Below are 27,157 nucleotides of genomic sequence, written 5' to 3' on the forward strand. Positions count from 1 at the left end.
CCAGGTGACACCACTCGGGCCTGTGGTTTTCTTTGTAACAGCAGTTGCTGTTAAAATGTTAAGGGTTGAGACCTATCTGGAAAGTTAGTCACAAGGGGCGCCTGGGTGGCTCAGGCGGTTGAGCATCCGACTTCGGCTCAGGTCATGATCTCGCGGTTTGTGGGTTCGAGCCCCGTGTCGGGCTCTAGCTCGGAGCCTGGAGCCTGCTTCGGATTCCGTGTCTCCCTTTCTCTCTCTCTGCCCCTCCTCCGCTTGTGCTCTGTCTCTCTCTCTCTCTCTCAAAAATGAATAAATGTGGGGCGCCTGGGTGGCTCAGTCGGTTAAGCGGCCGACTTCGGCTCAGGTCATGATCTCACGGTCTGTGAGTTCGAGCCCCGCGTCGGACTCTGTGCTGACAGCTCAGAGCCTGGAGCCTGTTTCGGATTCTGTGTCTCCCTCTCTCTGACCCTCCCCCGTTCATGCTCTGTCTGTCTCTGTCTCAAAAATAAATAAACATTAAAAAAATTAAAAAAAAATGAATAAATGTAAAAAAAAAAAAAGTCACATGCCCCCATGTTACCTCCTGCGTGGTCGGCTGTCGGAGGCGGTCAGTGACTTCCGCTGGGCCTTCTTTTCTGCGTTTACTCTGACGGTGATCATCTAACTGCTTTAAAAAAAATCCCCACAAAGATGGGGTGCCGGGGTGGCTCAGTCAGTTAAGTGTCTGACCTCAGCTCAGGTCACCGTCTCATTGTGTGTGAGTTCGAGCCCCGCGTCAGGCTCTGTGCTGACAGCTCAGAGCCTGGAGCCCGCTTCGGAGCCTGTGTCTCCCTCTGTCTCTGCCCCTCCCCCTCACACACTCTGTGTGTGTGTGTGTGTGTGTGTGTGTGTGTGTGTGTGTCTCTCAAAAATAAATAAACCTTAAAAAAAAGTTTTTACAAAGATCTCCATCAGGAGAGGTCTTTGGCCTTGCTTTGACTTTTGCAACAAGTTTGAAAACAAAACATTGGAAAAAACCCACACACTCACTAAATTATCGGGGTGGGGGAGGAGAAGCATCCTCTGCCGAGTCCTAGATAATGCCGGCCAGCCCCTGCTGGCCCCCAGCCGGGTCTTCACCCCGGGGTCTGGCAGGCTCCCCTTGACCCACCTTCAGGCTCCTCTGCACCTGCCCCCTCCTTGGGCCCGTCTGTCTTCTTCTGCCCGCCCAGCCCAGCTGTAGCAAGAATCTGGAAGTCATCTCCCCACCCTTGATGTCTGACCAAATTCTCCACCCCTCACCACCACCCCCCCACCCCCGCTTTGGAGGGTAAACCCTTGGCCTGTTCTCAGTCAGAATCCCCCAACCCTGTCTGCCTCCTCTTAGTAATTTCCCACCCCCTGACGCCCGCCCTCTGCTCCCCAGCCGGGTCTGCTGTGTTGGGAGTTGAGCCAGTCCCCTCTCCTTGCAATTGTCCCAAGCCCTGTTGTGACATCCCTGAACACTCTTCCTTCCCTTTCAACAAGTGTCATGACGGGACCTCTGACACCCTTTTGTCATGCTGGTGAGGCCCCAGGAGACAGGGACCTGGAGTCTCACCCTAAGAGGGACTTGGCCAGCACAGCATGACCCCGCCTGCAGGGGCCTTGCCAAGCCTCCCCTCCAGGGTCCTGGGAAAGGAGGAGGGACTGTCCTAGGACCCGCTGCTGCTCCTGGAGGGTGCCAGGCTGGGGCCGAGTGTGGAGCCGGCTTCACCTCCCACCACCCTGGGGTTCCCTCGGTATCTGGCATCCAGGCCAGGCAGCCGGGCCCCCAAAGTGCCACCCCTGGGGACCGAGGGAAAAGCCGCTGGTGCTCATGGAGCCCTGGCTCGGCTCTGTGGGGCTCTGTTGCATCTGCCACAGGCCCTTGAGGTTCCGATAGACTGTGAGTCCTCCGCACAGGCCATCGGGAGACACGGGCTTAGCATTTCAGGTCTGGAAAGCACACGGTGCCCCTGGGGCCCCCTAGCCAGGTGGCAGGAGAAAGCAGGAGCAGACAGGGGGGCTGAGGGGCCGGGCAGGGTGGGCCCTTCATCTAGCGGTGTGGCCTGGATGCCTCTGCCTGCCTCACTCCTTCAGCTGCGGCTTTGGGGAGCAGGACCGAGGGGTAAGCTGGTCCTCGCTGGAGTTCTGCTAAGCTCTACGGGAGCAAAACCGTGCTGCGTCCCACGTTCACTCAGACAGCCTCCCTGACGCTGGCCCACGGCGTGCAGGTCCCCCTCAAGTCCATGTGCACAGGGGCCAGAGGACCGGACAGCACCGTCCACACATCCCTTAGTCAACAAACACCCACCAGGCCCCCGCTTACTGTCCCCCGACCATGGTGTCGGCGAATCAGTGATGAATGACCCCAAGACAAGGGAAGCACGGGGAAAATGTGGGTGCACCACAGGTGTGGGCTGGGCGAGGTTTCAGGAAGTGTCGACAGTGCATTTCAGGGACTGAGCAACGCAGAGGGGGGAGGGGCAGGGCCTGCAGACCGTCCAGCCCTGTTTGGCCCACCCTCTGTGTCAATATGAGGCTGGGCCTTATAAGGCGCCAACAAGCCTCCCGTGGGACATTTCCTCGGCCGAGCCAGCTCCCGGCGGGACGGTGGGTCCACATCCAGCACCATGACGGAACTGGAGACGGCCATGGGCATGATTATTGACGTCTTTGCCCGGTACGCAGGGGCCGAGGGCAACAAGCAGAGCCTGACCAAGGGGGAGCTGAAGACGCTCATGGAGAAGGAGCTCCCTGGCTTCCTGCAGGTGAGCGCCCAGGGGCGCGGGCGGTGGGGGCACGCAGGGAGGGCGGGGAGGGCCAGGGAGGGCCGAGGGGGTGCCCGGAGCAGCCGGCAGGGGGGCAGGGGGAGGCTCCCCGTCCAGGAAAGGATCAGCTGCCCTAGGGGCTGAGGCCTCCAGAGCTCTGGGAACGGGAGGGAGCCGGGAGCCAGTGCAGCCAGGTCAATCCTTAAAACCAGAGTTAGGAGTTAGAGTCACAATTCACTTAGCACCAGGATTCTTTCTCAGCAGGGGAGGGGGGGCAAGTGGGAGAGCAAGGGATGCAAACCTGAACCTGAGTGGTGGGGGTGGGGTGGGGGATTCCAGGGCCGTCTGTGAGGCTGCGTTTGCTGGTCCCTCACAGCTGCACCCCTCCAAGGCTGCGGGCCACAAACACCCCTGCTGCACTGCCTGCTGGGCCACATGCTGCCTGGTGTTAGTGGGGCTGACAGGGTACAGACGGCAGCTGGTCTCACTCTGCTGTGGGCTATGTCTGCCCAGGGGGCCTCCCCAGGGACCAGTAAACCCGGGGCCTGCCCTCCTCTGCCTCCCCTCCCCCCTCCTCCTTCCCCCTCTCCACTCCTCCTCCCTGCTCTGTACCCTCCAGCTGCCTTCTCTTCCCTCCTTCTCCCCTCCTCCTCCTCCCCTCCTCTCCTCACACTCTCTCCTGTCTCCCTCCTTATCCCTCCTTCCCAGCCTCTCCCTCCCCTTCCCCACTCTCCCACCATCCTCCTTCCTCCCTCTCCTTCCCCTCCTCCTACTTCTTTCTCCTCATTCGCCCTCCCTTCTCCCCCCTCCCCCTCCCTCCCTCTTCTTCCTTCCCCTCCCTCTCTCCCCCTCTCCCTCCCCTCCTCTTCCTTTCCCTTTCCACGGGGATCCTCATCCTCTCTGCTCCCCTCCAGCTCCCCTTCTTCTCCCCTCCTCCCCCCTCCCCCCCCCAAACTCCCCCCTACCCGCCTTCTAAGGGCTCTAACACTGAGCTGATGCCTGAAAATGGAAGCCTGAAATTTTCAGTCTTCAAACACACTGAGCGTTTCAGTATGTAAATGCAGTGAGGATACATATTTTTTTAAATGAAGTTCATCTGTTTTTGTCTATTATAAATATGTGTTTGTGGTCGAAAATGTAAGAACACAGAATTGTGGAGGCAAGGAAGCCCCCAACACACCCCTCTCTCCTCTTCCATCAGCCTTTTCCCCATGGAAAGTTGATGTGAATGAAAGTCTAACATATGCAATTTAATTTCTTTTCGAATTTAACATTACAGCAAACAGCCTCAAACCCCGAGGCTCACGGAACGCCCCGCCCACGGGGCACTGGGCGTGGGTGCAGATGTTCTGATAACCAACCAAGTTTAAGAGTCTAACCCATGCGGATTTTGAGACCAAAGCCTGGGGGTCGCGGGAGGGGCGGACGCAGGTGGTCCGGGGAACATAACTTGAGAACCAGTGGCCCAGCCCGGGATTCTCAACCTCCTGCCGAGGCACTTGGCCAAAGCAGGGGCTCAGGGCCCTCAATACTGCAGGCCTCCAGCTGATGCCGAAGCCCCCCGGAGCTGCAATCCCGGGCTGTTGGCTGCAAACTTGGGGAGCTCAGCGTGGGCGGCTGGGGGCACTGGGCCGCGGGGACGCCCCGGGAACTCGGCGGCTGCAGCGCCTCCTGCCGCTGGGTCTCAGCCCTGCCCGGGGTGCGGCCGGGCCTCCGCCGTCAGGTGGGCGGACACTTCCAGACCCCTGGGGGGCGGGGGGGGGGGCGGTACGCAGCCTGGGTGTGTCCCTTCCCCCGGGTGCCCTGGGCCCTCCTCCTCCTCCCCGCCTGGAGCCCGGGCTGGTGCCGCCGCCCGCCGTTGGGGGTGAGGAGCCGAGGCTCGCGCGGCACCAGACGGGTGCTGGGTGCGTGGACCAGACGCGGTTCAGTGAGGTGACCTTGCAAAGCAGGCGGCGTGCAGGGGTGGCGCGCGAGTGGCTGCGTTTCCTGGGAATAGTCACCACCCTAGGGCATCTTAACCAATCCAAAGACGACCCCCTGCAAAACTTCAGGAACGCGCGCGCCTGCACAGCACAGTGCAATTCAAATTCGGCCTAAAACAAAGAAAGCATGAGTTAGTGCGTTAGCTCGAGCCGGCACACACCTTCGGGCAGTTCAGAGCTTCCTAGAGCCCGGCGACTCGGTGACTCGGATGTCCCCCCCCCCTACCGCCCCTAACGCCCAGCCCCAGCGCCCCAGCGCTTGGCCGAGGGCCCTCCGCGCTGACCCCGGGCCTCTGTCTCCAGAATAAAAGGGACAGGGACGCCGTGGACAAACTGCTCAAGGACCTGGATGCCAACGGAGACGCCGAGGTGGATTTCAACGAGTTCATGGTGTTCGTGGCCGCCCTCACAGCCGCCTGCCACAAGTACTTTGAGCAGGCGGGGCTCCACTGACGCCCTGCAGACCCAGATGGGGGGGGGGGGGCGCTCCGGACCCGCCCCCAGCTTCCAGAACCCTGGGGGTGATTGCTTCCCTGGGCCCGGCCTGCCCCCTACCCTCTGATCAGTAAAAGGCTTGTGACACGCGCCTGTCTCCCTCAAGTGGATGATTTCCTTCCGCCCTCAGCGCCCCCACCCCCAACACAAGTTTTCTAATGGGTCACTTAGTGCTCCTGGCCTGAGGGGAGATGGGACAGACACAGGGTAAGGGGTGGTTCAGGGGCCACTTTCCCGCGGCTGAGGCTGGCCGAGGCACCGTCCCTGCTTCTGTGGCTTCCTGGGCCCAAAGTGAGCGTCCCCCTGTCCTGGATTCAAGGAGGCTCACGGGACACACATCCATCGGTCCAGTCGGTCAGACAGCCGCTCACCAAACCCTGGCCCCTCCGTGTCTCCACCCGGGTTTCCAAGCCCCATCTTTTTAATGTACATGCTTGTGCCACACAGACAGGAAAACACACTTAGAGAAGAAACGGTGACGGGCGGGGATCAAGGGCCAGAGAACAAGGGCCCCCGCGCCAGCGTTTCCAGTTTTAGGAAACTGTCTTCATGAAGCAAAGCAACCCGCGTGACTCAGGTGACGGCAGGGGAGTTAGGTCAGTCGTTTGCCCTGGTTTGGAGACTTCCGGTCGCCTTCTGAATACCCAGCAGTTGAAGCCTCCCCTTAGGTTTGAGGACGTGTCCACAGGAGCAGAGATGGTGTCCGGAGCCTGGCCGGGGACACACCGGCAGGAGGCGTGGTTTACCCCTCGCCGGGGCGAGCCGGGCACAGGTTTTGTAAGAGGGGAGCCCCGTCAGGTTAGATGGGGGCGGATACACCCCTGAAAGCACGGAAAGTCAAGCTAATGGGACGATGGGGGCGGGGCTGGAATCGGATTTCTTCCGGCTGCTTCACAAGTAAGTCACAAATTGGATTTGTCCTGGGAACGATCAGTCCCCCGCGGCGGGGGCAGGGCTCCCCCCGGAAGCTGCGGATACCAGAACCCTCGATCCCCGCCCTCGCGGATAGCTGGGGTGCAGGCCCCTGACCCGGGTCCCCCAGACTCTGCCCCCACCCCAGACGCAGAGAGGGGGAACCTGGGAGAACACCCCCCTGTGCGGCAAGGTCGTAGGAGAGGTTTCCAGCCTCGCAGCCTGAGCCTGGCCCTCCGGGCCTCCCCCGTCCTGACACCCTGAAAGCCTGGAGGGAGGGGTCTTCTCTGAGTCCTCACCCCGATGGTTCGCACGCGTTCCAGCTGAAAACCCCACTGCTGGGGTATGAAAAGAGCAGCCGGCCGCTTCCTTCCCGTGCGCCTGGGGCTCCTCTGCCGGCCCGCACGGTCCCCAGGCAGGGCCGGTCTGTTTTCACCCCTCGGGACAGGCTGTATCAAAGCGTCCTGCTTTTGAAGAAGCTTCTGCAGTTCCCACAGCTGCCCGCTTGCCCTGGAATTTCCTTCACCCCATCTGGCTGCTCCCTCTCCTCCCTCACAACTGGGAGATCCCCTCTGGAACGCAGAACACTCTCGGCTCCCAGAAACCAGCCTCCTGTGGGGCTCCGTCAGCCCCCTGGGCAGGCTGCGGAGCGCCCCTTCCTCCTGGGTGAAGTCCACGGTCACCTCCGTGGGCTTCACAACTTCCGGGGGGCTGGGGGGCTCCCGGCAGCCAGGTCCTCCAAGGCAAAAGCCATGTCCAACCTGCGTTTCTTGATGGCCACAAAGAATATGCCGGCATGCGTGGACCCACATTCGCCCATTATTAAAGATACGGTTCTTCGTAGTTTTGTTTTTTTAAGTTTGCTTACTTATTTTGAGAGAGAGCTCGCGAGAGAGAGAGCAGGGGAGGGGCAGAGAGGCACAGAGAGGATCCCAAGCAGGCTGGGGGGCGGGGGAGGGGGGTGCCAGTGCAGAGCCCCACCCGGGGCTCGAACTCACGAATCATGAGATCCTGACCTGAGCGGAAACCAAGAGTCAGACACTCAACTAACTGAGCCACCCAGGCTCCTATTTTTGTTTTTGAAAAGTAGGCTTTTCAATGAATATGTTCACGCCTAAAACTTCGTCTCCAGCTCAGATCATTTCCCCAAAATGGACTCCATCTGTAACCTGGGATTACTAGCTTAAAGGAGGTTTGGGGTTTTTTTTTTAATTGCGGTGAAAACACGTAACATTTCTAAGTGTACGTACAGCGTTAAGTAGATTGACGGTGTTGTGCAACCAAGCTCCCGACTTTCTCTTCTTGCAAAAGTGAAACTCTGTATCGGACAGCATCAGACAGCAAGTCCCCCCGGGCCCTGGCACCCACTATTCTATTTCCTCCATGAACTTGTCTCCTCTGGGGAACTTCTGTGAACGGAGTCAAACACTGTTTGTCTTCACGGCTTGTTTCACTTGGCAGAATGTCTTCAAGGTCCATCCCTGTTGTAGCATGTGGCAAAATTTCCTTCCTTTTTATGGCCCACGTTCTTCCATCTCTGAATCACTCACTCAAGCCCCTACTCTTTGAGCATGCTCCTTGTCACTGGGGCGGGCACTGATGCACCCAACTGGCCGCCATCCCTCTTCCCTCCTGGGTCACAGAGGCCCAGTTTTGTTCAGGCGTGTGGCAGAAACGTACTCCAGGAATATGGGCTCCTCAGCCAATCCCTGCCCGCTGGCCGCTGGGAAATTTGAGAGCTGCTGGTGGCTTTGAGGAACACGGCCAAAGCCAGCCTTCAAGGTGTGTTCCTACAAATTAGGAAAAGGCCCCCTTCCTCAAGACCCAGTAGTGGCAGGTGCAGGAAAACTGTCACAAGAACTTTATCAAAGGTGCAAAGACTGTAACATGAATGGCATCCCCTAGAGCTGTGCAGTGCACGACCTGCACGACCGTATATGCCGCCCTTAGCTGGCAGAGATTTTCCTCCCTGATTAAAAAAGAAAGCACATAGCTATGAAAACGCACCCTCTCACTTTGTCAGGTCTTAGACGTTGCTGTGTGACGGCGTGATGCTTGCTGCAGCAGCCACTGGGCAATGAGGACAGAGTTAAGAGGGTCATAGAAGAGCTTGAGTGGCCAGCAGGGTCACTCCACCGCACAGCCCCAGTGGGTGCTGCTTACATCACAGTCTGTGAATGGTGCTGGGAGGTCCTGGCTGCTAAAGGGACTCAGAGCCACGTACCTCTGGACTTTCGGGAGATACAAAGCCATATTGCTTAAGCCACATTTAGTCAGCATCTGCCTCATAAGCACTGCATAGTGGATCCTTGTGACTCATTTTGGCCATTCAACATCTGTACCCCTTTTTATGTTTGGGGAATTCATCACTTATGCACCTTGATAGGTGCCAAGTCTATCTACCCCCGTTTAAGTTGAAAATACTAGACTCTCTTGCAAGAGTACTGTCATGTGACCTAGCATCCACCAATCGGATTCATCCACGCCCAATGTGACTAGGAGCTAGGGAAGCCAGTGAAGGGTTGGGAGAGCTAGGGGGCTGTCTCTGGCTGGCTGTGCAGACGGCAGGAGTCCAGGCGCTGGGGCAGACGAGGGCACAGTAAACCGAAGCAGCATCCTGTGCTCAGAGCAGGGCCAGCTTCCTCCCGGGCCGCTATCTGCGGTGTGGACTGCTCCCGGAATCGTCACCCTGAGTCTCTTCTCAAGCCCTCCCTGAGCTTCTGGAAACTGCCTAACTGGCTAGGGTCAGCTTCTGTGCCGGCAACTAGGAACCCTGACAGAGTTCGGCCATAAACCTCTCGCATTTGTCATTTTAAGGCAAAGCAATGTGTAATAGCAATAGTTATAATAATAGTTATGAATTGTAGGAGCAGTAACATCACACATATAAATAATAACAATGCTTAGTGATTTTATTAATAACTCTTGGTCAAAAGGAAAAGAGGCAGACTTCATCTATCTATCTATATATATATATATATTTTTTAACATTTATTTATTATTTTTTTTTAATATTTTTTTTCAACATTTATTTATTTTTGGGACAGAGAAAGACAGAGCATGAACGGGGGAGGGGCAGAGAGAGAGGGAGACACAGAATCTGAAACAGGCTCCAGGCTCTGAGCTGTCAGCAGAGTCCGACGCGGGGCTCGAACCCACAAACCATGAGATCATGACCTGAGCCGAAGTCAGACACGTATCCGACTGAGCCACCCAAGTGCCCCAAAGAGGCAGCCTTTTGAAAGGATGAATCTGGAAAGAATTTCCTGACCAAGAAATTCAAAAACGCTGCTGGCTTACAGACTCGAGGTTATGTGCTGTTGTTCACGATAAATGCCCAGTAAGAGGTGGAGACCGACGGCAACATTCCAGAGATGACACTCAACTTTCAAAAAGGTCTTTAGCTTTCCTTTATGAGCCATTTTAGAGGCCCTTTAAATTTGGAAGCTCACGGAAATCACAAACTTACAAAAGACTCAGAAGCAGAGTATAAAGAATTGTATTTTTCCGCAGGATCTGAGAATAAGCCGCTGATCTGCTGATCTGCCACCCTGAAGACTTCAGTGAATGTCCTCCAAGCTGCACCCCCCTACGTGATCAGGGGGCAGCCGCCGCCATCAGAAAACGCACCCCAACCCATTACCGCCATCTCATCTCAAGACCCGGTTCAAGTTTTGCCAACTGTTCTTTTTTTTTTGTTTTCACGTTTATCTCTTTTTGAGAGAGAGAGACACAGCGCAAGTGGGGGGGGGGGGAGGGGCAGAGAGAGACAGGGAGACACAGAATCCGAAGCAGGCTCCAGGCTCCAAGCTGTCAGCACAGAGCCCCACGCGGGGCTCGAACTCACAAACCGTGAGATCATGACCTGAGCCCAAGTCGGAGGCTCCTCTGACTGAGCCACCCAGGCACCCCGCCCAGCCAATTGTTTCTAATAAGGTCTTTTATAGAGCAAAGGGATCACGTTTACGCCGCCTTTCCCAGACTTGCATGACCTTGACACTTTTGAGGATTACAAGCTAAAAATTTTGCAGAATTTCCTTCGAAAGTTGAGGTTGTCTGAGGTTTGCTCGTGACTGGGCCTGGGTCGTGTACCTTTGGCAAGAATGTCCCAGAAGTGATGAGATGCTCTTCTCACGGCATCTTATCAGATGGCACGCGGGTGTCGGTCTGTCCCATTTCTGGTCATGTCCACTTTGATCACTGGATTAAGATGGTGATTGAAGAAACAGCCAGCCACAGGCCCAGCGTTGGGGAAAGGAAAGCACAGCATGTATCTAGAACAGAAAGCAAGGATGTGTTCAAAGAATGACCAGGATACGTCAAAAGGACGCAGAAGCAGCCTTGCGTGGTCTCCCACTGCCCAAATCAGAGCCTTCTCCACTATAGCCATTCCTGCCACCTTTGTAACTTGTTAGCATTTTGTAGTGAGGTACTTTGAAGCTACATAAATGTTCTGTTCCTCGTCAAGCATGTAATTCGCTCATGTGTTCATATTTAAGCGAATACGTGGTTTCCCATATTCCTCATTGCACCGTGAACGTTAGCCACCATTGTTTGTTCTGATGATCCCACTGTATCCAATCTGCCAGTGGGGCCCATCCATTCAAGCTGGCCTCTGTGTCCTTCTAACTCATCCCCAACCTTGTTTGGACACCCCCTTGCTTTCCGTCTCAGCCAGATGTCTGCACACATCTCGGGCTCTCCCTGCCCCAGTTCTGGAACTGACCATTTCTCCATGAAGTTCTGGTCCCTTTTAGTGGAAAATGGTATTTAGAAGCCAAGATCTGAGAGCCAGGGTGCTCAAGATTATTGGGATGTCACTGCTTCCAGCTGCTTCCAACAGGCAGAACTAGGGAATATTTGTAAGTGTGTACATAAATTATACACACACATCTGTGGTTCTATATAAACGTAGAATGTATACACAGAACCACGAGTTTACACGGATACCTCCAATGTCAACCCAATGCCATGGAGCTCATTCTAGTGTTCTTTCTTTTCATCTTTCTCTCCCTCTGCTGGCACTCCCTCTCCTGCATGGAAACCTTTTCCCCGATCGGCCTCCAGTCCCTGTGCCAGTCTGGCCCCTGAATGCACACCCTTCTCTCCCCTTGGGCTGAGTCACCTCACAGGACTGACTTCCTCACAGCTTCTCAGGCTGTGACAAGCTGCACTGCATCGTTCCCATGCGTGGACACTCTCCTTACCCCGCTGGGCTCTGACCCCCAGACTACCAGCTTGGGGACTCCTAATCCTTCCTGGGCTTTCATGTCTCGAGTCAAATGAATGAATGAAGGTCCTTGGCACTCATCTCTAGGTAACAAGCTACTTGATTTCCCCTGTTTTCCGTTATCTCCACCACTAGAATGACTAGGGGCAGGACTCTGGGACTGCCTCTTCACGGCTGCCTCCCCCAGGGCCTAGAGCAGTGCCTGATACATAGCAGGAGCTAAGTAACAGTGGTAAGTAAATAAAGACTTCTGCAGCAAAATGAATTTTTGAAATGGTTCTAAGCAGGGAATCAACATAGCCAACTCATGTTAGCTGACAGCGAAGGAGGAAGATTGGTGTTAAGCTGTAAGGAGGGAGGCCAGTTGGGAGAGCAGCGCTCTAGTGGCCTGGGGCAGGTGGAGAGGGGTGGGCAAATCAATGTGCTTCAGTGATAGAGCGAGGAAGGCGTTGCTGAGGAGGGAGGAGTCAAGAATAACACTGACGTTTCTGTGGTTTGAGTTCTCTGCATTGATAAGCAGACACAAATTTAGGTTACGTTTACATACCGAATTGGTACTCATTCATTCAAGGAGTATCGTGTACCAACCATGTGGCAGCCGAGCACTGGTCTCTGTGCTAGGAATTCAGCAGGAAACAAAAATTCCTGGGGCGCCTGGGTGGCTCAGTCGGGTGAGCATCCAGACTCTTGATTTCAGCTCAGATCATGATCACAGGGTCGTGGGATCAAGCCCCACATCAGGCTCCAAGCTGAGCGTGGAGCCTGATTAAGATTCTTTCTTTCTCTCTCTCTCTCTCTCTCTCTCTCCCTCTCCCTCTCTCTCTCTCTCCCCTGCACAATCCCCAGCTTGTGCTCTCTAAAAAACAAAACAAAACAAAAAACAAAGAAACCAAAACAAAAATCTCTGCCCTCCAGGGGCTGACATTCCATGGGGAGAAGTGGGTAAGACACAAATTAGTAATCACATGTCAGGCAAGTGAGAAGAAAAACGAAGGAGGACAGAGAGTGACAGGGATTGGCAGTGCTGCTCTAAACGGGAAGAAGAGGGCTTCGCTGGTAACCTAACGCTTAAGGAGAGACTTTGAAAAGTGGCCCAGTGAGCCATGTGGACGGATACTGGACACTCGGATGTTTTCGGAAGAAACAAAACCCTGAGAAGTATGGCCACAAAACACTATTGAAGACTCAGTCGTCACCAGCCAGCCGATGGCAAATGACGGCTGGAGAAGAGGACAGAACATAGAATTTCAAGGGGAGTTTGGGCACGAAGGGCCGATTGCAGAGCAACTGACAGAAGGCAATTCAAATTTTCTAGGGGACCCGGAAGTCGTTTCAATTCCACAGATACATAATCCAACTGGGGGGGGGAGGGGGAATTTATGAGTTACAATAGGAAATACACACAAAGTCCTGGACGCCTCCAAGTTCCACCACATCTCAGGCAGGAGTTGGATCACTAGCTCGTCACCACAGTGCTCTGCAGAAGGGCCAAGGGTCAAAAATGCTTCAGAAGACTCTTAAGGCCCTGACCATGAAGGAGGCTTGGCATCGAGACTGAACACATAAGGGGTGCCTGGGTGTCTCGGCTAAGTGTCTGACTTCTGCTCAGGTCGTGATCTTGCGGTTCACGAGTTCGAGCCCCGCGTTGGGCTCTGTGCTGACAGCTCAGAGCCTGGAGCCTGCTTTGGATTCTGTGTCTCCCTCTCTCTCTGCCCCTCCTCCGCTTGCGTTCTGTCTCTGTCTCTCTCTCAAAAATAAATAAACGTTAAAAAAAAAACAACAACAAAATAAAAGACTGAGTAGATAAAATGCAACCCCAACGGAGGAATACAATCCATGGTCAATTAATCAGTTAATCAAGGGGAAACACGTGCATGCGAGTTTTGCACCCCCAGAACATCTCTTTTTAAATCAGTAAGTAACTTGTAACTAAGTTTCCTGAATCAAGGTCCCTAATATCCCCACAGGGGTGCTCCTTCAGCCAGCTCCTGGAATTAAGAGAACACGGAGGAACTAACCTGCAGTGTATATGAACAGGAACGAGAAAGAAACCTTGGGGGCTGTGGCCACAAAGACTTTGGGGTTGATGGATGCAGAGAGACACCGAGCCTCAACCCCAGGAAAGGCTGGCCGGTCCTTCCCACGCCCGATCAAGCGCAGACCCTCAACTCCCACCCGCACCAGCGCCCACATTCTTGCTTCGCCTCCCTGCCTCCCCCCCCCCTCCCCCCCCCCCCCCCCCCCACAGACCTCACCAAGCTTCCCGCGCTACAAACATGACCCCTGAGGCTCCCTTGCTCCTCGGTCTCAATGGCTCCCGGCACTACCTCTGTTCCCACTGAGAAATTCAGAAGGGCAGGAGCACAGACCAGGATTCCAGAGACCGAAACAGCCTCTGTAAAGGACTTGCCTTTGTGCCCAGGTACTTTCCTATAAAAATGCCTGTTTCGCACGTTATTCCCAGACCTGTACCTCGGCTTGTCATTATAAACATGTATGTGTTCTCATCGAACCCCCTCTAGCGATCCTGGAAATTGCACCCTGCCTGTCCTGTGGCTTTGAGCATCCATTAGCACAGGCTCATGAACAGGAATCAGTTCTCTAATGAAGCCCTCTCTCCTCTGCTCCCCCCCTTTTATTGGTCCCCGCAGTGCCCCCCAGTCACTCCCCAGTGCTGCAGCTCAAGTCCCTTCCTGAGCTTCTGATGCCCCCACTGGTTTCTACTCTTAGAAGTTGTACTCGGCATTCAAGGACAATCATTTGCTCTCAGGCACCCTGCGGTGCAGTTACCTGTCCCAGCTGGTCCCGGTCCAGGCCTTCCCTTCACATTCCTGGTGCCCTGGAGCAGACGGGAAGCACATTACACGCCCACTGGCTACACAGACCTCAGCTGCTGAAAAGCAGGGGCTCAGGCCAGATGATGGCCTCAAGTTCATCCCTGTCAAGAGCTCACTGTCCTGTCATCTTATCCCCACAGCACCGGCCACAAGCGATTCTCCCTCACCGTTCCAGGCTCACAGAGAACCTCAAACTTCAAGCAGCTCCGTCCTGCTTGCCGAGGCTGCGCTCAAAGAAGCACGTTCGTTTCAAAAGAAATGTATTAACACATGCAGGGACTTTGGTCATTTGAACAACGTATTTATTTGGAAAAAAAAAAAGGGGGGGAGGGGGTTTAGAGATCTTTGTTTTTCAAGGCAAACGAACATTTATTGCATGTCTGATTTTGACTTCCAGTCCTGGTGAGATCTACCCTGATCAACTAGATGGGTAGTTGATGGGCCCTGATCAACTAGATGGGTAGTTGATGGGCCCTGATGATGCCTTTTCCTTTCTCCAGTGTCCCCAGACCCTTTGTAGATGGTCTCTTTGACGCAATACTCCGGAACGCACGCATTACCACAGTGATGGTACTCCGTCAAACTTCTTTGTCATTCAAGGTCAGCTAGGTTATCTACATAAAGTCACCTGGCAGGTGGCACAACACAGCCCAGACAATATGCCACAGAACACAGCTCTCCTCGGTCCCACGGGAAGTGAAGTTCCAGAATACACACACAACCATCTTCCATCTACGACTGCCTTCTACTCCTTCTCCATCTTCCCCACAGCAGTCTCACCCCTACACGGGTCACCAGGTACACCCAAGGAGTGTCGTCCATGCACCTCTAAAGGTAGAAGATTCTGGTCCCACGTCTACACAAGTCCCAGACAACAATCGGATCACATGGATAACAGCAAGGTGCAAGGCCATGCCCCAACATTTCAGACACGGTAAAGTAACATGATTTAACGTGACAACTGAAACAACTTTTCATTAAGCCCCATTTCCCCTGCAAGAGTATTTCTCGGACAAAAGTTATTTTTCAGGACAGTCTAACCCAACTCAAGCCGGCAGCCATCGTGTTAGTTCAGATGAAAGAACGAATTCTGGAGATCTTACTGTCCCCAGGCACGGCTGGACCGGCCAGGAAACATGCAGACCCAGGCCCAAGAGACAGGAGTGCTTGCATATCATTCAAAGGAATGTGAAGGAATGTGACACCCCCCCCCCCCAGGTTGTGCACGTACAAGTAGTTAGTTTAGGCTGGTACAACCAGCTGGTCAACATAATCATCAGATGTACCTAATGAAATCTCTAACATAAGAAATAGAGATATTTTTCAGATTCCAAGTCTCTCAACATAAAACACAGTTCCTTGAGACCACACCAAGGGGCAGCAGAAATAACTAACACGTGTTAAACGACTTCACCTCCAATCTACAGCTCTCAGGGGCCTCCTGCCCCAAATTTTGCCCTTAAAAACCCTCACTTGGGTGGGGGGGGGGGTGCCTGGCTGGCTCAGTCAGTAGAACCCACGACTCTTGATCTCAGGGTCCTAAGTTCAAGCCCCACACTGGGCATGGTGCCTACTTAAAACAAAAACCAAAACCCTCACCTGTAAGCCATTGGGCAGTTTGGCACTTGGAGCATGCGGTCCCCATTCTCCTAGGTGGTGTCATACCTATAAACAGCCTATCCTTCCTTCTTCACTGCAAAAGCTCCATGTCAGTTTTTTAAAAACATTTTTTTTTCAACGTTTATTTATTTTTGGGACAGAGAGAGACAGAGCATGAACGGGGGAGGGGCAGAGAGAGAGGGAGACACAGAATCGGAAACAGGCTCCAGGCTCCGAGCCATCAGCCCAGAGCCTGACGCGGGGCTCGAACTCACGGACCGCCAGATCGTGACCTGGCTGAAGTCGGACGCTTAACCGACTGCGCCACCCAGGCGCCCCACCCCATGTCAGTTTTTTACTGGCTTGCTGTGCACCCAGGAGACACATCCTCCTCTGGTGCGGATACATAACCATTGACCCTAGGGGAGACTGTGACACACGGATAAAAACCAAAAAAAACCAGAACAGCAAGCTGTTTCAGTTTCCTCGAGTTGTCAGCCCAGCCTTACCAGGTGACCAGAGTCCGTGAGCTGTGAACCCGACGCACAACTGGCAGAAATTTGCCATCAAGACACTGAGTCCCAGATTTCTGCAACCTGTTGTTTAAAAAAAAAAAAAAAATTTAAATTAACCACCCACCCTCTGACACGAACCTGGAAATTTCTAGTAAACGCCTACAGCTTCACATTTTCCCATTTTTTTCCCCCCTGTGTTCTCACCCTCCCCTATTTTGCTCGAAGGGCTAGGTTTTCTTTGGTTCCCGCCCCCCGCCAAGTGCCTAGGCAACTCTCCCTGCGGCAACTGTCCTATTGGGACTGACTCTGGGGTTTCACAAAGACAAACTCGAAATTATTTTAACTCTTCTTGAATTGCCAGCGGGGGCGGGAGGAACCACAAAACTCAGGACGTCCTAGCACCTGTCCAATCTAGCACGCGCCCATTTTCCTCTTGACCTCAACTTTGCTCCCACTCCCCAATTTCCGACGCAGTGCGACTGAGGCTGTACCTTCACTCCTGGAATATTACTACCACCCAGAAAACCGTTCAATCACGCAGACGGCAACGACCAGGACCCGCATGGGGCCCCGCCGGCCCCCGGCCTTACCGCCCGCCCTCCTTCACGACGATTCGCTTCTCTCTATCCGCCGGACCAGCTCCACCAACATCTCTGCCATCTTCGCGATCTCCTTGGCCTTCTCCTCCGCCTTCTCGCACCGTTTGGTCCCTCTGCCCTCGACTCCCTCGTCGGGATTCTGAAGATGGTTCAGGGCGCTCTCCTCCGAGGCCTCCACCTGCGTTTTGATCTGGATGAGCATATTGTCCATCTCCCACAGCTTGCTCCGGTTCCGCATGTACGCCCGGCCGTGCTCCCGGGTCAGCGCCGCGATGTCCTCCCGCATCTCGTTGATGACGGGCAGCAGGAACTGCTCGAAATCCTCCTCGGGCTCCAGCACCTCCACCTCCTCCGGCTCTGCCAGCTCGACGACGTCCAAGGGTCGCATCCGTCCCGCCAAACCGTTGCTGCGGGCGTCGACGGGTCAGCAGTGCTTCCGAATTACCTCTGCGAGTCCCTCCTCTCACGCCGTCCGCTTGCAAACCGCTCCGGGAAGCAAAGCCAGGAACCCACACGGAAGCCCGGCGGCGGAGGAGTCCGCGCAGCCGTCACCGGCGGTGGGCGTGTTCGCGCCACTTTCGGGGCTTGGCCCCGCCCCCTTACGGCCACGCCTCGGGCGGAGCCCAGGCGCGGGCGGGCGCGCGCACGCAAAGGGGATTCCGTAGCGTGCCGGCGCACGCCAGCCTCCACCTGCTTCCCGCGCCCTGCCCCGCCCCCTTCTCTAATAGGCCTTTGGGAGCGCAGAGGTCCTTAGGTCCCCGACTTTTTCTTTTACTTAATTTTTTTTTAAGTGAAAGCAATTCTCCCTCCCTCGTATTTGAATAAGACAGGCTGGCGTTCAGAGCGCTTACCATCCAGGGACGCACTGCTGTAAGTGCTCAGATTAATTCATTTAACCTAAGTCAATAAACCTGTCAGATGAAAAACTGGTTAAAACCAGTGCTTTTGGTCAGAATTTGAACCTGAGCCATTTTGGGTCTACTGCAGTCGCTACTCTTAACTACAGTACCTGCTCTCTCTTCTGGGACAGGGCCCTTAAGTCAAAAACTGGGGATCTTAATTCTGTACTCTCCACCACTGGCTCCCAGACTTTTTTGTCCTGGGGGGATATCTCTCTCTTGCTGGGTTGGGTTGTTCTGGTCAGAGTGTTTTGGCCTCTCTTTGAGGTAGGGGAGCTGAAGGGACTCCATTTTGGAAAGGCTCTGTCTCTGCTGTTTTTCTGCTAAGCTCCATTTACTCAAGTTCTATATTTTGCATCCGAATAAGCCAAAGAAGCTGTGTTCCCACTTCCAGGGGGAAAGGAGATAGATTTGTCTTAGACCCCCCCAAACACCTGATAACATCTAAAAAGAGCTGGATCCCAAACATGTTCCACGACATTAGCTTTGAACAAACCTCAGCGGATCAGTACTCCCCTACCTTCGATGATCTATAAATAACACCTTTATTCACCTGCCACTCGCCTTCGGTCAGACCCTGCCCTGGATTCCTGAAGGAACACACACGCCACACCCCTTTCCAATATAAACCCCTAACCCCAAGTGAGGAAGAGACTCATTCTCCCTTCCTTTCTGAGTCTCCCAGACACTCTATCTGCTAAATGCTCACTCATGCTATTCAGTAAACTCTGTTTTTCCTTTTTCTGGCTCACAAAGCTGGTCCTGCAGGGCCCACCTCTGGGTCCTTGGACCCAGGCTGCCTGCATCATCTTCACCGGACTGTAAGCAACCCAAGACAAAGGGCCACTTCTGATTCGGCTCTGTGCTTAGCCCCTCCTCACCACCTGGACTCAAGGACAATGTTTTAGAGAGAAGGCCTCCTTCCCTAAAATATAAGTGTCTCTGCCATACCGGAGGTTCCTCGAGGGCAGGTTCTGGTCTCAGTCCTCACCACCTACAGGACCTACACAACAGCAGGGCCCCGTAAATGCTGCTTTAATATTCATTTCACAAAAAGTTTTTGAGCACTGACAGAAGGCCATTGTGGAATGGATGGAGTCTGTTTCCAGGCACGTTCAACCTGTGCCACCCTAGCAGTAATTTGGGGGGACCCTGCTTGCACAGTGGCACAGATCAGAGCTTTTGTTTTCCAGTCTCATAAATAAAGACCAGTGATCCCAGCCTGAGTATCTGTCAGTGGGAAGATGCATACGTGAGATGATGTGCATGAAAGTGTTTTGCAAATACCAAAGCACCAGCAGATACTAGGGGTGATACTATTATAACGATTATGATAGTGAATGGAGGTTGTTTGATTCCAAAGGTTTTGGGGTCAGACACATCCTTCATTAGGTCCCAGTCCCTCCAATTACTTGCTCTGTGGCCTTGGACAGGTTGGTTAACCTTGAACACATCTTTCTGGGTGTCAATTTCCACCTGTCGCTCTAGGGTGGGCATTGGACGTATGATCTCTAATGATCATAATATGACCCTTATAGTCCATAATAATTATATGGTTTACCCAAGATTTTATATCTCGTGTCCTGAGTGCCCCCTTTCACTCTCAAAAGTTTCCTTGTTTGATGAACTGGAATTTATTAAAATTATGAAGTGTTCATCAAAAGCACCACTAAGAGAGTAAAAATGCAAGCCAAAGAGTGGGAAAAGGTCTTTTCAGTAGCTATATGACAAACGACTCATATTAAAATTGTACTGAGAACTTCTATAGATCAATAAGGAGAAGACAACGCAATTTAAAAATCGGCAAAAGACTTGAGCAGGTACTTCACAAAAGGGAATATCCACATGGCCAGAAAGTATATAAAAAGGTGCAAAAGTTCATGATTCATCAGGGAAATGCAAGTCAAAACCACAAAGAGTTAGCAATCACTATACATCCACTAGCGTGGCTGAAAAGTAAAATATTGACAATACCAAGTGTTGGGGACTATGTGGAAAGAAGCTGAGAACTTTCAAAGTCATCAAGAATATCAAGCTTTCAGGAACGTTCCTTTAGTTTATTTCTCTTCTCTTTCGTTTCACTGTAAGCAGCAAGAGGAAACTAGGGAAGGTAGGAAGCTCTTCACGGGCCCTTGACATGTTCTATGTCTGATCTGGATGGAGGTTACACCAGTGTGTAAAAGTGGACTGAGGATGTACGCATCTCAAAATAGTTCCCTTATACCTTCGCGTGTTAAAAAGGGTTCAGTGTGTGAGCACGTGCGCGAGCACGAGCGTTCAGGGGCTGGAAACCGATTGGTGCGCGTGCGTGACCGCCCGTGTGCGCGCGGAAGCCGGAAGCAAGGGCGTGCGCTCGCGGAGGGGGCGGAGCAAGGCTGGGAGGCCGGAAGTTGGGCGGCAGCCCGGCAGTAGCCGGCAATGGAGGGGCTTCCAGCCGACCGTGGGCTGCCGCCCGAGGGGCCGGCGGCAGAGGAAGGCGAGCTGCAGGGAGCTGTCTGGAGCGGGGACAGCGGCAACGTGTCCCAGAGCCACAGCAGCGCCTCGGGGCCGTGGGAGGATGAGGGCCCAGAGTCGGGCGCGCCGGGCCGCGACCTGCCGCTGCTGCGCCGCGCCGCCGCGGGCTACGCCGCCTGCCTGCTGCCCGGAGCCGGGGCGCGGCCCGAGGTCGAGGCCCTGGACGCCAGCCTGGAGGACCTGCTCACCAGAGTGGACGAGTTCGTGGGCATGCTGGACATGCTGCGCGGGGACTCCTCCCACGTCGTCAGCGAGGGCGTGCCTCGCATCTACGCGAAGGCCACCGAGATGCGGCAGGTCTACAGCAAGATCGACCGACTCGAGGCCTTCGTGGCGATGATCGGCGCCAGCGTGGCCAGGATGGAGGAGCAGGTCGCCAGGGCGGAGGCCGAGCTGGGTGCTTTCCCCAGCGCGTTCAGGAAACTGCTGCACACGATTACCGTGCCCTCCTTCTTCAGCAAGGCGCCCTCCGGCCGGCCCCAGCAGAGCGGCTACGAACCCCCCGTCCTGTTTCGGACCGAGGACCACTTTCCCTGTTGCAGCGAGAGACCTCAGATCTGAGTCCCCCGGGCAGCACTGCAAGGGCACGCTGCCTGAGATTATCTCGAGTATTAAATCAGTTGGAAATTCTGCTGATAGACATACACGATGTTGGAGTCTGACATGTTTATATTTTGCACACTCTTATTTCCCCGTCTTCTTGATTTCACGTAAGGATGTTTGGTTTTGTGTGTCTTCCAGTGCTAAGCGGAGAGCTGCTTGGTCCGGGATGGGACCGGGTCCGGAGAAGAAAATGAAGGAGCTTTTCTGTGCACTGTGGCAGAACTGCTATGTTTCTGGGTTTTACAGCTCAACTCACAGTATTATTTTTTCAAAGTTTATATATTTTATACTCTTAGGAAAAACTGCCGAGCTGTTCAGGTCTTGTCATTGTTCGATCCTAGCAGCGATTCCATTTTCTGTAGCTTACTTTGAGGGTAGATGGTAAGTTGTTTCACGTTATATTGAACTTTTCATATCATGGGTTATACGCCGAAGGAAACGGTAGAATTTCTGAGATGGATTGATTTATCGCATCTAATTCTGAAGTTGTATTTGAAAGTATGCCCCCACAATCTTCGTTTGTCCATAGCAAACAAGTCTACATGTGGTTGCCAACATTTGGTTTGTAATTTAAATATTAATAAAAAGTTTACATTTTATTGGAAAGGCTTTTCTTCTGAAAAGGACTTCACATATTTCCTTTTTTGTTTGATTGAAAATAGACCTGTTGCTCATGATTTTAGGGATAAGGAAAAGTGGCTTGGGAGCACCTCCTTTAGAAGGCTAATGTGAGGAGTGCCTGGCTGGCTCAGTCGGTTAAGCGACCAGCTCTTGATTTTGGCTCAGGTCATGATCTCACAGTTGGGAAGTTCCAGCCCCGAGTCAGGCTCTGTGCGGTCAGTGCAGAGCCTGCTTGGGATTCTCTCTCCCCCTCTCTGCCCCTCCCACACTAGCACACTCTCGCTCTCTCAAAATACATAAACTTCAAAGAAAAAAAAAAAAAAAGGCTGAAGTGAGAAACCTTACCTGGTATTTCACAGAATTGTATGTTTCTTTCCTCTCAAAGTAAACACTTAAATCACTTGTGTGAATGAGTGGTATTAGGATTTTGTTCTTTCCCCCTGACAGCATGGAATCTGAGAAATGTTTTGCCGGCGTAAGGGCTTTGATCTTGACTTGAATCTATTTTATTAATGGTCCTAGAGAGCGCTGGACCCCAGATACACATACAGCTTAGGCGGCTTTTGTGTCATTTTTCATAGATCTCAGAGGCTGGTAAAGTAGGCATATTGTCACTTAGCCATATATCATGAAAAGCCGCTAACATAGTCTCCACCTTGGCTTCTATGTCGCACATAATACAGTTTTTTATTTAGGTAGTTCATTGATTACAAATTAAGGAACTCCTGAATTTAGCAGCTGAGAGCACCCGTGAGCTCCATTTAATATTGGGCAATTACTGGGGACTGCTGTAGTTAGTATATTCCGATGACGTAGTCACTGAATCCGAAAATATGTTTCTCACATAACGTCCGTGTTGCTAAAATGCTTTTTAAACTTGTTAATATTAAAAGGTAGGTAGTGATTAGGGCAAATTATGAAAAAACTTAGAATAATTTTTAGGCTGAGATTTAATATCCCCAAACTCCAGAAAGCATAAGTTAACAAGTGTGCTATAAAGTAAAACTTTATTAGGAATATATAGTGCTTAGATATTTACTTTCATTACCTACAAAAAAGTAAATTGGGTTGAGAAAATTAAAAGTAGAATAACCAGTAAAAGATCACTTACTTTACTTAAAAAAAAAAAAATACTGGACACAATTACCTTAAAAAACAAAATAAACTTTAAATATTTTATTCAAGATTAAAAAAAATTTTTTTAGTATTTATTTATCTTAGAGCACAAGTCGGGGAGGGGCATAGAAAGAGGGGGACACAGAATCTGAAGCAGGCTCCAGGCCCTGAGCCGTCAGCACAGAGCCCGACATGGGGCTTGAACCTATGAACTAGGAGATCATGACCTGAGCTGAAGTCAGACCGACTGAGCCACCCAGGTGCCCCTAAGATTTTATTTTTAAGTAATCTCTACACCCAACATGGGGCTTGAACCCACAACCCTGAGATCAAAGAGTTGCATGCTCTACGACTGAGCCAGCTGGGCACCCCGAATATAGATGAACTTAAAAAAAAAGGGGCGCCTGGGTGGCGCAGTCGGTTAAGCGTCCGACCAGCCAGGTCACGATCTCGCGGTCCGTGAGTTCGAGCCCTGCGTCAGGCTCTGGGCTGATGGCTCGGAGCCTGGAGCCTGTTTCCGATTCTGTGTCTCCCTCTCTCTCTGCCCCTCCCCCGTTCATGCTCTGTCTCTCTCTGTCCCAAAAATAAATAAACGTTGAAAAAAAAAAAAAAAAAAACGCTGGTTTGGATGATAACTTACATGATTACATGTACAGCGTATCTCTAAGTGACCTTGGGTTCTGAAATTCTCTTAGTCACTTGGTGCTGTCCTTGAGGTCTTAAACAGAGATTAGTGTGTGGCCTTGTTTGGAATGGGGACTTGAAGCCGGTTTGCATAGCTTAAGACAGATACTAGGTGAAAGTCCCTGGTCTCAAGAATGGGGGTTGCGGGAGGCAGGCCCACCTCTGCCCAGGCACTGCCGCCTTAAGACCTTCTAGCCCCCTCCTCTCCCACCCAGACCAGCTGGAGATTTAAGGGGGACCCTTCTGGATCTTGGAAAACTGGTCCTTCCCCCTCTCAGAAGTCCATAAAAGTTGGGGGAGGGGGCCAGTTGTCATGTGGGTGACCTCTGCAGACCCATCTCTGCTGCTGCGTCTGGAGCTCTCCTTTCCAGAATAATCAGGGATGGGGTTTAAGAACGCTTGGGAGGGGCACCCCGCCAACCACACCGGAGTCAAGATGGTCTTCACTCTCACACCTGCTTACAGAACACAATGAGCGCTCAGTGTCCCGGAGCCCAACTGAGAGCCCAACTGACATCCGCTTAGTCCAAGGGCAGCCTCAGGCGTCCAGAAGTCAGCTTACGAACACACATAAAATTGGGTACTAATGAGCTGGTAAGCACCTTGTGGCTTCTTTTCCTCTAGCCAGAACTTGAGGAATACGAGCCTTGGACCGAGGAGGGGGATCAGTCATGGGTATAAAAGTGTAGCCCCAGGGCACCCCGGTGGCTCAGTCAGTTAAACATCCGACTTGGGCTCAGGTCGTGATCTCACAGTTCATGAGTTTGGGCCTCACATCAGGCTCTGTGCTGACAGCTAGGAGCCAGGAGCCTGCTTCGGATTCTGTGTCTCCCTCTCTCTCTGCCCCTGCCCCACTCGCGCTCTTGTCTCTCTCAAAAATAAACATTAAAAAAAAATTAAAAAATAAAAGTGCAGCCCCGTGTGAACCTGCTCACTGTATGATCTAGGACGGGCCCCCAAAGGGCCAGACAGTAAGAACCTCAAGGCCGCATGGCCTCACCTACTCGCTCTCCCCTTGTGCAGAAGCAGCCACGGACCACATGTAGACACATGGGCAGGCGGTGTGCAAATAAAACTTTATATATAAACCAAGTATTTCTTGAAACGACCTAAGAGGAGCAAACTAATAATGGTCTGGGATTTTAAGATTTTAAACCTATCTCGGTTAAACTGCCCTCAGAAGGGGCAGCATGGGTAGATGAAAAGCATTAGTTCATAAAGGGTTTTTATTTGTTTCCTCTGCCGGTGAAAGCAAATAAGAAAAATGGGCTCAGGACAACAGACAGGGAAGCCAGGTCACCAGCTGCCCTTGGATGTAAGACCCAGTCCCAAACGGCTGGAACCCAGCTTGGGTCTTCTCTGCTGCAAGACCCGCTTTCTTCACCAGGAATGAAGCTTCGCAGACTCACGGCGCTGTCTTCTAAGGAATTTGGCTTAAGATGATCTGCTGTTAGCAGTGAGGGCTGACATCTAATTCATCAGTATGACTGCAGGCAGCACCCGCGACACGTCCCAAATGCACCCTCTCCGTCCATCCCAAGGCGACCCCAACTCAGCCACTCAGTGGTCTCTTAAATGGTCTCCTGCTTCCCCCGTCCCCTCTCCAAGCCCCTCTCCACAGAGTACGCAGCACCCAAAACTGTCTCTAAAAACCACGGGCCAGATATACTGGGCTTTTCCTAAAACTGTAATTAGCATCTCACGACCTTGGAATAAAATCTGAATTCTGTTCTCTGGCCTGTCCTACCCTACAGGGTCTGGCTCCCACCCCATCAATGACCTTGTCTTGGACCTCTCTTCCCTTGCTCACCCCCCTCCAGCTTCACCTTGACCCTGAAAGATACCCACCGTGTGCCCTTCAAGGCGCTTATCACAGTTGTGTCTGTGTCACTCTGGGGTCTGCCTCCCCCACCTCCGGGCAGGCATGGGCTCTGTCAGTCCCACTGGGCCTCCGCTGTGCTGTTGGCAGGTGACCTGTCACACTCAGCTGTTGAGCGAATGACAGGCTGGCAGAGCAGAGGAACGGCCAGACATACAGTGGACGCTGGGTCAGGAATGGGAGACAGAAAGGCAAATACAGTGATCCGATCACATGTTTGCTAGGAAGTCAAGCACCATGGGAGGCCTGAGGACACCAAGGAAAGTAAGACTCGATTCTTCTTCAAGAGCTGCACGGGTCAGGTGCCAGCTCAGTCCAACCCAAGGTTAGGGATCGAACTTGTTAAATCTGGTACGAGCGCTCTTAATTGTGTCCCGGACATATTGATCTAGAATTTTCAGAGCTACCTTTCTGAAGAGACTCCTTTCCCTGCCAAAAGGTTAAAAGATCATTTTCCGGGGCGCCTGGGTGGCTCTGTCGGTTGAGTGTCTGTCTCTTGAATGTCTAACTCTTAGAGGCTCAGGTCATGATCTCACGGTTCATGGGTTCGAGCCCCACAGCGGGCCCTGTGCTGCCAGTGTGGAGCCTGCTTGGGATTCTCTCTCTTCCTCTCTTTCTGCCCCTCCCCCCTCATTATTTCCTCTCTCTCTTTCAAAATAAACAGACATTAAAAAAATCATTTTCCAAAGTGACCTACGCTGTTAGCCCCAATCACAGAGAAGGGAACCCATTTCTTTTAGAATGAGAGATTCTTCTTCATGACCTTCATCACCAAAAGGAGGCCTGCCTGTCCGGAGGGCGTCTGCCTGGGACAGGATGAGAATAAAGCGCCCCAGGCCCCCTCCAGTGGGTGTGAGACTGCGGGGCCGGGCGGGCCGCGAAGCTGCAGGAACAGCTCCTGCCCCAGCAGGGGGCGCTGCCGCAGTAGGAAAGGCCGTCTGCAAACCGCCAGTCGGGCCCCAGGCTCCAGGAACCAAAACACACCGGCGTCCGCAGTGGCAGCCTTGGCTCCTGAAGATTCAGAGCCAGCAGGTCCTGTCCACTCCCGAGGGGCTTGCAGTGGGGGGCCCACGGCTGTCCCCCAAAGCCCCTCTTCTTGCTCGGGGCGGGGGAGGGGAGGAAGGTGGGATGGCAGCAGCCGGTCTGGCGGGACAGTAGACAGTGGCCACATCCTGTTCCTCACCCCGTTTGCTGTCCTCAGTCTTCTCTGCACCCAGAACGAGCATGCTCGTTTATTGATTCACCTGTCTGTCTGTCTCCCCCACTAGGGCGCGGAACTTGGCCTTGGTCCATTTTGTGCGCCCCTGAGTCCCGGGGTGCCTGGCCCCGTGTCTGGCCCAGGGCAGGGCCTCCAAATCTGACGGATGATTGGAGGAAACACGAGGATGAGCAGGTGTGGACAAGAAGGACCGAGCAGGGCTGAGTCTGACGGGCTGCCTTGTGGTAATTCAGCTCCTCGTTCTGGCAAATCCAGGAAACCTGTTTCGGTGTGTTCGGGGGGGGGGGGGGGGGGGGGGAGGGGCGAGTGGAGGCAGGCTCCTCCCCCCAACGCACACAAAATACCTGTCACTTTCTAGACTGGAAATGCTTACCGGTAGACTTTCTGCAGGGGGTCGGGCTGGAGGTTGGGGCCTGGAGGTGGGCATCACGGGGAAGTGGGCATCACAGGGAGGTGGGCATCATGGGAGGGGCATCATGGGAGGTGGGTGTCACGGAGAGGTGGGCATTATGGGAGGTGGACATCAGGGGAGGTGAGCATTATGGAAGTTAGGCATCACAGGCAGGTGGGCATCATGGGGAGGTGGGCATTATGGGAGGTGGACATCACGAGGAATTGGGCATCACAGGGAGGTAGGCATCACGAGACGTGGGCATAATGGGAGGTAGGCATCACAGGGAGGTGGACATCACAGGGAGGTGGG

The 27,157-nt window shown here is 53.2% G+C and overlaps 3 protein-coding genes across 4 annotated transcripts; 2 read left to right on the plus strand and 1 right to left on the minus strand.

Moving 5' to 3' along the window:
• Positions 1-2,528: 2,528 nt before the first annotated feature.
• S100P (S100 calcium binding protein P) lies at positions 2,529-5,317 on the plus strand. The gene is made up of 2 exons (XM_023253335.2): positions 2,529-2,750; positions 5,036-5,317. Exons 1-2 carry the CDS (start codon positions 2,613-2,615, stop codon positions 5,183-5,185), a joined length of 288 nt encoding a protein of 95 aa, XP_023109103.1. The 5' UTR covers positions 2,529-2,612; the 3' UTR covers positions 5,186-5,317.
• A 4,305-nt stretch (positions 5,318-9,622) lies between these two features.
• On the minus strand, positions 9,623-17,406 carry LOC111560059 (MORF4 family-associated protein 1). 2 transcript variants are annotated; one of them, XR_006597260.1, is made up of 3 exons: positions 16,911-17,406; positions 16,315-16,401; positions 9,623-10,413 (listed from the first exon to the last, which is right to left on the minus strand). XR_006597260.1 is itself a non-coding variant. In XM_045056627.1 (2 exons), the coding sequence occupies exon 1, from the start codon at positions 17,305-17,307 to the stop codon at positions 16,924-16,926; it is 384 nt and encodes a 127-aa protein (XP_044912562.1). In that variant the 5' UTR covers positions 17,308-17,406; the 3' UTR covers positions 9,623-10,413; positions 16,911-16,923. The 2 variants fall into 2 exon arrangements, 1 of the variants encoding a protein (XP_044912562.1); XM_045056627.1 differs by lacking the exon at positions 16,315-16,401.
• Positions 17,407-20,176: 2,770 nt separating this feature from the next.
• Positions 20,177-21,534, plus strand: BLOC1S4 (biogenesis of lysosomal organelles complex 1 subunit 4). The gene has a single exon (XM_011282003.4). The coding sequence runs from the start codon at positions 20,237-20,239 to the stop codon at positions 20,891-20,893; it is 657 nt and encodes a 218-aa protein (XP_011280305.2). The 5' UTR covers positions 20,177-20,236; the 3' UTR covers positions 20,894-21,534.
• Positions 21,535-27,157: the final 5,623 nt, after the last annotated feature.

The sequence above is a fragment of the Felis catus genome, chromosome B1 (assembly GCF_018350175.1).
Source record: "Felis catus isolate Fca126 chromosome B1, F.catus_Fca126_mat1.0, whole genome shotgun sequence".
NCBI classification, from domain to species: Eukaryota; Metazoa; Chordata; class Mammalia; order Carnivora; family Felidae; genus Felis; species Felis catus.

What these genes read in the sequence shown, in the direction of transcription:
- S100P (XM_023253335.2), top strand. Translation starts at nt 2,613, where the DNA reads ATGACGGAACTGGAGACGGCCATGGGCATGATTATTGACGTCTTTGCC. An exon ending in AGCTCCCTGGCTTCCTGCAG is followed by an intron (nt 2,751 to 5,035) that starts GTGAGCGCCCAG and finishes CTCTGTCTCCAG; the next exon opens with AATAAAAGGGACAGGGACGC.
- LOC111560059 (XM_045056627.1), bottom strand. Translation starts at nt 17,307, where the DNA reads ATGCGACCCTTGGACGTCGTCGAGCTGGCAGAGCCGGAGGAGGTGGAG.
- BLOC1S4 (XM_011282003.4), top strand. Translation starts at nt 20,237, where the DNA reads ATGGAGGGGCTTCCAGCCGACCGTGGGCTGCCGCCCGAGGGGCCGGCG.